Source organism: Anguilla rostrata, chromosome 8, assembly GCF_018555375.3.
Source record: "Anguilla rostrata isolate EN2019 chromosome 8, ASM1855537v3, whole genome shotgun sequence".
Taxonomy (NCBI): Eukaryota; Metazoa; Chordata; class Actinopteri; order Anguilliformes; family Anguillidae; genus Anguilla; species Anguilla rostrata.
The window spans coordinates 5,259,524-5,267,838 of NC_057940.1; the positions used below are offsets into that span (position 1 = coordinate 5,259,524).

At 48.7% G+C, this 8,315-nt stretch overlaps 1 protein-coding gene across 5 annotated transcripts in view; it reads right to left on the reverse strand.

Moving 5' to 3' along the window:
• cadm3 (cell adhesion molecule 3) overlaps nt 1-8,315 on the reverse strand; it is a 51,877-nt gene that overhangs the window by 16,874 nt on the left and 26,688 nt on the right. For all 5 annotated transcript variants that reach the window (XM_064346049.1, XM_064346048.1, XM_064346044.1 and 2 more), the window contains exons 3-7: nt 8,131-8,280; nt 5,682-5,834; nt 4,418-4,555; nt 3,082-3,252; nt 1,066-1,156 (exon numbers count right to left, since the gene is read on the reverse strand). In XM_064346049.1, coding sequence (XP_064202119.1) covers nt 1,066-1,156; nt 3,082-3,252; nt 4,418-4,555; nt 5,682-5,834; nt 8,131-8,280 — 703 coding nt within the window. The remainder of the gene's footprint in view (nt 1-1,065; nt 1,157-3,081; nt 3,253-4,417; nt 4,556-5,681; nt 5,835-8,130; nt 8,281-8,315) is intronic.

Consider the following 8,315-nt stretch of genomic DNA (forward strand, 5'->3'; position numbering starts at 1 on the left):
GGCCTAAAAACAAACCCAAATTGGACACCGGGAGACAGAAGGAAGACAGAAAAACAATGGATCAAAAAAATAAATATTAAACACAAGGTTCCCAGAGGGTTTGATTGTACATAACTCCCACACATAAAACAAGGGACACATCAGGGAGAGAAAAAAATTCTTCCACTCAAATGCTGCAGATAAGTGAACTCTTTTTTTCCCGCAAGGGTCTCTCAGTGGGGGCAAACTTTAGAAACAGAGATGTCTCCCTGACCCAACCCTAGCCTAACCATAGTCTGACCATAACCCTAAGCACAAGCCTACTGCTATGAGTACACATCAGCGGTGCGTCACTGGACTTGTAGTTTTAGCAAAGTTGTCATAAAGACTGGCTCAATTTTGATGCTGGTATGGGGAGGAAAAATGAGCTGAACTCTAAAGTCTGTGTGCAAATTTTTGCCCCTCTGGTTTAATACTCATGCCATGTTTACTCTGATTTGTTTTTGTATAACACATAATACATCGACATCGTACATGGCCAGTGTATTACTATTGCTATTGTGCGGTATTTATGGAATGGATTGAGTACGTAATGAGTGGAGCTTGCGTGGGTGTCTGAGAAGGGAAAATGAATGAGTAATGTTTATTTGTGCATGGAGCAAGTATTCAGTGAGTAGAGTGTGTGTGTGTGTGTGTGTGTGTGTGTGTGTGTGAACAGGTAGAATAAATGAGCAATGTGTATTTGTGTGTGGTGAGTATGCAGTGAGTAGCACGCGTGCTTGTGTGTGTGTGTGTGTGTGTGTGAACAGGCAGAATGAGTGAGCAATGTGTATTTGTGTGTGGTGAGTAGTAGTAGTATGTGTGTGTGTGTGTTTGTGTCTGTCTGTGTGTGTGTGTGTGTGTGTGTGTGTGTGAACAGGTAGAATGAGTGAGAAATGTGTATTTGTGTGTGGTGAGTATGCAGAGAGTAGAGTGTCTGTGGGTGTGTGTGTGTTTGTGTCTGTGTGAATAGGTTAAATGAATGAGTAATGTGCACTTGTGTGTGGGGAATATGCAGTAGAGTAGAGTTTGTTGAGTCTGACTTACTCGGGGTTTCCATCACCAATGCACTGCAGGTAGAACTTGGCTCCCTCTCTGGGTAGATTAGTCTCAGGTTCGATGTGGACGATGGGAGAGTCTGAGACAGAGAGAGAGCGAGAGAGAGAGAGCAAAAATCACCAGCCTGCAGGCAAAGCCCAACGCGGTGCATTGCAAACGCAGCTCACCGTAGCTCGTTACAGCACATTACACGTCGCTACGTCGCTACAACAAGCCAGAACAGACCCCACAACTCAGCGATAAACCATGATTACGTTCAGTGGATGGGGTAGCACAGATTTTACATGGAACCCTGAATGCAGTATTGGAGTAATATAGTGCATTCCAGGTTTAATACAATAGTAGTCTACTCTGTATTGGGGGTGCATAGGTATAGTACAGTAGTATATTGTAGCAGTATTAGTCTAGATCTTACATAGCACACTGAGCTGCGTCTCTGTATTGGGGGTGTATAGGTATAGTACAGTAGTATAGCAGCAGTAGTCTAGGTCTTACACAGCACGCTGAGTTGCGTCTCTGTATTGGGGGTGTATAGGTATAGTACAGTAGTATAGCAGCAGTAGTCTAGGTCTTACACAGCACGCTGAGCTGCGTCTCTGTATTGGGCGTGTATAGGTATAGTACAGTAGTATAGCAGCAGTAGTCTAGGTCTTACACAGCACGCTGAGTTGCATCTCTGCATTGGGGGTGTATAGGTATAGTACAGTAGTATAGCAGCAGTAGTCTAGCTCTTACACAGCACGCTGAGTTGCGTCTCTGTATTGGGGGTGTATAGGTATAGTACAGTAGTATAGCAGCAGTAGTCTAGCTCTTACACAGCACGCTGAGCTGCGTCTCTGTATTGGGGGTGTATAGGTATAGTACAGTAGTATAGCAGCAGTAGTCTAGCTCTTACACAGCACGCTGAGTTGCATCTCTGTATTGGGGGTATATAGGTATAGTACAGTAGTATAGCAGCAGTAGTCTAGGTCTTACACAGCACGCTGAGTTGCGTCTCTGTATTGGGGGTGTATAGGTATAGTACAGTAGTATAGCAGCAGTAGTCTAGGTCTTACACAGCACGCTGAGCTGCGTCTCTGTATTGGGCGTGTATAGGTATAGTACAGTAGTATAGCAGCAGTAGTCTAGCTCTTACACAGCACGCTGAGTTGCATCTCTGTATTGGGCGTGTATAGGTATAGTACAGTAGTATAGCAGCAGTAGTCTAGCTCTTACACAGCACGCTGAGTTGCGTCTCTGCATTGGGGGTGTATAGGTATAGTACAGTAGTATAGCAGCAGTAGTCTAGCTCTTACACAGCACGCTGAGTTGCATCTCTGCATTGGGGGTGTATAGGTATAGTACAGTAGTATAGCAGCAGTAGTCTAGCTCTTACACAGCACGCTGAGTTGCATCTCTGCATTGGGGGTGTATAGGTATAGTACAGTAGTATAGCAGCAGTAGTCTAGCTCTTACACAGCACGCTGAGTTGCGTCTCTGCATTGGGGGTGTATAGGTATAGTACAGTAGTATAGCAGCAGTAGTCTAGGTCTTACACAGCACGCTGAGCTGCGTCTCTGTATTGGGAGTGTATAGGTATAGTACAGTAGTATAGCAGCAGTAGTCTAGCTCTTACACAGCACGCTGAGCTGCGTCTCTGTATTGGGCGTGTATAGGTATAGTACAGTAGTATAGCAGGAGTAGTCTATGTCTTACACAGCACGCTGAGCTGCGTCTCTGTATAGGTATAGTACAGTAGTATAGCAGCAGTAGTCTAGCTCTTACACAGCACGCTGAGTTGCGTCTCTGTATTGGGGGTGTATAGGTATAGTACAGTAGTATAGCAGCAGTAGTCTAGCTCTTACACAGCACGCTGAGTTGCGTCTCTGCATTGGGGGTGTATAGGTATAGTACAGTAGTATAGCAGCAGTAGTCTAGCTCTTACACAGCACGCTGAGTTGCATCTCTGCATTGGGGGTGTATAGGTATAGTACAGTAGTATAGCAGCAGTAGTCTAGCTCTTACACAGCACGCTGAGCTCCTCCTCTGTCGTTTCGTCGCCCCCGGTGAGGGAGGGGTGGTCCACCGTGCAGGCGACGACGGCTTTGTTGTCGCCGCGGGTGACGGGGAGCTGCAGCTCGCTCCTCACCGTGAACGTGCGTTCGTTCGGGTCGGCCTGCACCGTCTCCGTCGAGCCTGCGGACGAAAGCGCAGCCTCACGGGTAAAAAAAGGAGAGCCTGTTGCATAAAGACAAGACATCCGCGGCTGCCATCTTTTTTTTTTTGGCGGATAATAAGTCCTTTTTTGAAGCGCGCCGCCAGTCGCCCCCGGTTTTGGCGGTAACGCCCGCGCGGGGGTCAAGCGGCAACCGGTAAGCCCCGTTCAGAAGGCGGTGGGACACACAGCCTCTGAAGAGACGAGGGGCGAGGCGAGGAGCTTAAGACGGGTTTTTGGCTAGACCGCAGCGCCCCTCTTTGTGAAGTGCCGAGTGCATTTTCAGTTCCCCGAGCGCGGGACCATTTAGCTCAGCGGGTCCACCTCGTCTCTCGCTGTGCGAAGTGACTGCGACTCCAAACCCGCAGCAGAGCATGAAGTCCCGTTAGACGTGACCGTGTAAACAAATGTGTTCTTTTTAAAATCCTATTTCAGCCTAAAGATTCAGCCTTTGTGTTTATCCACCCATCCATTCATCCATACATCCATTATCTATACCCGTTTTTCTGGTCAGGGTTAGGGGCGGGGAGGTGGTGCTGGAGCCTATCCCAGCATGCACCGGGTGAGAGGCAGGAATACACCCTGGATAGGTCGCCAGTCCATCGCAGGGCTTGTTTTGTGTTTATATCAATACAAAGCCGAAAAAATAAATAAAAACAAACAACCAAAAAAAAACATGAACTGTTATGTACCGATAACACTTCACACACTGTGAATTTGTAATGCACATTCACATGGCAATTTGATTCAATTGTTCTCTTCAAAGTGTGTGAAGCAAGGGAACATTTTTCTAATTTTCTAGTTTCTTGAGTGCAATGTTTACTAATGAGGTCCATTCCCTCCAATTCCATGCCCTCTCAGTGCACAAGCGAACGGTTGGCTGAATATGCCGCCTTCTCGTGCGTCAGCGGGCCTGTCCGCGGTTGGTTAGGGAGCTGGACTCGTATCTGAGAGGTTGCCGGCTCAATGCCCAGGTGAGGTACAGCCTGTTTGCACAACCGACAGAAGGTATCAACCCGAATCGCTTCAGCCGAATCTCCAGCGAATCGCACAAACGGAGGCCGTGTTACATTACGTAAATCCGCTCCGGCTCGAGATCGGCTCGCCGATCGGAACGACCCCCCCAGCCCCCCCCCCCGCGCTCACCGGTCAGCTCCGTCTTGTCCTTGTACCAGCGCAGCTTGGCGGCGGGTTTCCCGCCCGAGCTGGAGCAGATCAGGGTGACGGTGCCTCCCTCCTGCACCGCCTCGTTGTTGGTTAGGATCTGCGGCTTGCCCGGGACGCCTGAGGGACGGGAGCAGAGACGCGAGGTGAAAAAACCGCACAGAGATGTTTGTATTTTTGTTATGTTTTTATTTATTTATTTATTTTTTTTGGAAAAAGACAGGCGCACTCGAATCGGTAATCCGGGCGCGGAACGCGACGACAGCGCACAAAGGGCTCGGCTACGCAACGCCGCGTTCCAATCTGAGCCTCGCACGCGCGCGTCCTCCCTCAGCCGCTAAGCAAAGCAAAGCAAGCAAGCAAGCGCCCGTCAGACTTCCGCGGGCCGTGTTTAAACACCACCAACGCCGCCGCCGCCGCCGCCGTCGCCGTCGAGTGGATCAGGACAGAGCACAACGCCGAGGGAAGCGGTGTGTGACACGAGCCCGGAAGATTAACCCAAAATACACACCCACACCTACAAAAACCGCCCCCCCCCACCTCCCCAGTGTCACTATCAGGAATGACTAAAACAGCAAAGCAGCACTAAGAAAGCTTAAGGACGATAGCAATCACTTGTTCATTTCACAGACACACACTCACGCACACACACACACACACACACACACACACACTCACGCACACACACAGAAACATACACATACACAGACAGACCGGAGCCCACGCAGACCCACACACATGCAGAAAAATATACACACACACACACATACACGCATGCACGCATACACAGAAACATACGAATACACACACACACACATTAACGTGTGCACACACACACACATACATTCACATATAAACACACACACGCACACTCACACACACACTCACAAACACACACACATACATTCACATATAAACACACACACACATATACACACACACATGCACACACACTCGCAAACACACACACACACACACACATGCATGCACACACACAAAAGGCACACACACACACGCACACACACACACACACATATACACACACATGTATGCACACACACAAAAGGCACACACACACACACACACACACACATATATACACACACATGCATTCACACACACACACACACACATGCATGCACACACACAAAAGGCACACACACACACGCACACACACATATACACACACACATGCATGCACACGCACAAAAGGCACACACACACACACACACACACACACACAGACCCAGCACGGTGACTGTGGCGCGGGCGGTGCGAATGGGCTTCGTGAAGATGGAGCAGGTGTAGTCTCCATCGTCCGATAGCTGCACATCGGCGATGGTGATTGACAGCTCCGTGGGCGTGGACCGATGCAGCTGGATGCGGTTGTCTCTTAGAGCTGCGAAGACACAAGTGATTCTGGGATTATTACACACACCTACAGTACCCGAAGCAGAGGACCAATGACATAGCATCAGTCATGTCATTGGTCCAGTCATCAGAGGTGGGCTGATGGGGGCCGTGTCTGTTTCTGCTTTTCATCCCAACGTCTGGCTTTGATGACTTAATCAGCCCTAGCGGTTACACCGTCTGACATTTCAGCTACGCTTCCTGATACGCGCACGAATGACAGCTGAAGACTGTTCTTGTGTCCTTAGGCTATATGACACGTTTTTTTTACCGTGGTCTAATCTGCGAGTGAACCAGTGTTTGGGGTATACAGCCAATCAGCTCAGGGTAACTGGTCGAACCAAAAACCTGCACACACACACACCGGCCCTCCACGACCAGATTTGCCCACCCCTGTTCAAATCTACATTCTCCACAAGCAAATACGGAATAAATTTGCGCAATAAATTAACCGCGTTCTTCACACACTGCTGAAGTCCTGCGCTGTTCAATATTTATAACGGCGAACTGCGGGCAGCGCTCGAGCAAACCGTAGCCCCTGCGCGTAACCGAATTAAATCCCTGCTCCGCGCAGACGACCCGCTCCTCTGCTGTAGAACCAGGATCTACTAGAGCTGCAGTTCCACGACTGGCCACTGGGAGCCACAAGACCGGAATTAAAGTATTGCGCAGCAAATCCCAACTGCCGCTTTTATTATTTTACTCTGCCCGAGCTCGACTGCTCAGTTTGATGGATGGGGAACGTTAACGTTTCAGGGCTACTCGTACGGTACTGGTTGTGAGTCCGATCCGGCCTTTAATACAAGTGCTTGTATTACAGACCGGGGCAGTTAATGCGAGTTTCCGATTATGATACCATGACGCGTAAACAGTCCTGCAAAAGTGTGATTTCTGCGGATGATAGACAACGCTAATTTATTTCCTTTCCTGAACTTAGCTGAAGTGTTAAGAGCAAAAGCATCTTTCAGTTGCAGCCTCATGAATTGCGCATGAATGGAGGAACAGACTGCTGTACAGCGAGAGCAGGAACGTTTCTGTTTCTCCGGAACGTTTTACTGGCATTAAAAATAAATAAATAAATAAAAAATAACGCTTAATTAGCCAGCACAGCTTTAGTTAATTCCGTGCAAATTAACTCACGTAATCAAAATGTCATTAAACTGCAGTTGTAGGCTATTGCTGTTGTTCATTCAATTTCAAAGGGTGCAGAAAAAAACGAGCGTGAATAACGATGGGTGCACGACTTCACAAAAATTAATAAAACATTCACTTGCTGCCACAGTCCCGCCAATAAACAAATGTGCCGACGTTGGCTTCACTCTATATTAAGCCATCTTTGAGAGCAGAACTGGTTCTCACCAACTCGCGAGCCAACTGCTAAATTCACGAACCGTTTTCTTCTAAAACTTTCTAGATAACTGGAACATTCCTTTGACAAACAGTAGTGAAGCCACGTGAACAAGGCTTTCTGCATTGGTAGCAGTTGTCGGTGCTGGCTGACTCAGACAGCATTCCGTGTCGGAGTCTACCCGGGAATAATGGTATCGGAGTATCTCTAATTAAGACCCAGAGCCTAGTAACACTGTCACTACCTTATTTCACGTGCGCTTGTTTTGATAGTCTTGTCTGGCTGTTCTTTTCCAACCGTCTATACGGGGGAGAGAGTGCAGAGGGTTGGAGGACTTTGCTTTCCCAGGGTTACAAAAAAAAAAAAAATGCTCAAATTTATGTACCATGATATTGTTGCATGTTGTATGCTGAGAAAAAAGCTTTTTTAAAAAAAGAGAAAAAAGACCCGGAGCCTGAATATTCAAACTCTGATGATTACCTCTAACACACAGGTGCCAAACTAAAATACCAGATCAGCAGGTTATTTTTTTTAGCAACGCCTCGTTCCCCCTTTTTTTTAATTTCTTTTTCGTGGCGACAGAATCAGGGAGTTTAATTTCAGAAAGTGAGGCTGAAACATCTAAGGCGGAAGTCCGTAGAGTGGCATTCCGCAGTCTCGGAGGAGTCAGCTCTCCGCCGCGACGCAGGGAGACGGCGGCAGCCAAGATTGGCTCGCGCACAAATCGAGTGCATCAGAAGAGCTTTTAAGCTGTCCTCAGGAGCCAGGCGTTCCCCCTGGTAAGAACCCTCTGACCCCGAAGGATTATGGGCCACCGCCACGCCGCCTCTGCAATCCGTGCATGTTTTAGCACGCGTGTGCGCGCACCGCCGTGCGCGTTCCGTGTGCACGTACGCGCGTCCGTGCGTGCGCATACGCGTGTGTACCGTGTGTTTACCTCTCTTGTCCCCGAAGTACAGGGTCTGCTGGGCGGTGTTGGACCACTGCAGGGAGGAGTTGTCGCTCTCCATCACCCGGCAGGTCAGGGTCACCGTCCCACCCACCGACACCGTCTCATCCGTGGTCACAGGCTGGAAGGGGTCGTCCTCTGGAGACAACACAACGTAAGGACGCGCTGTGATG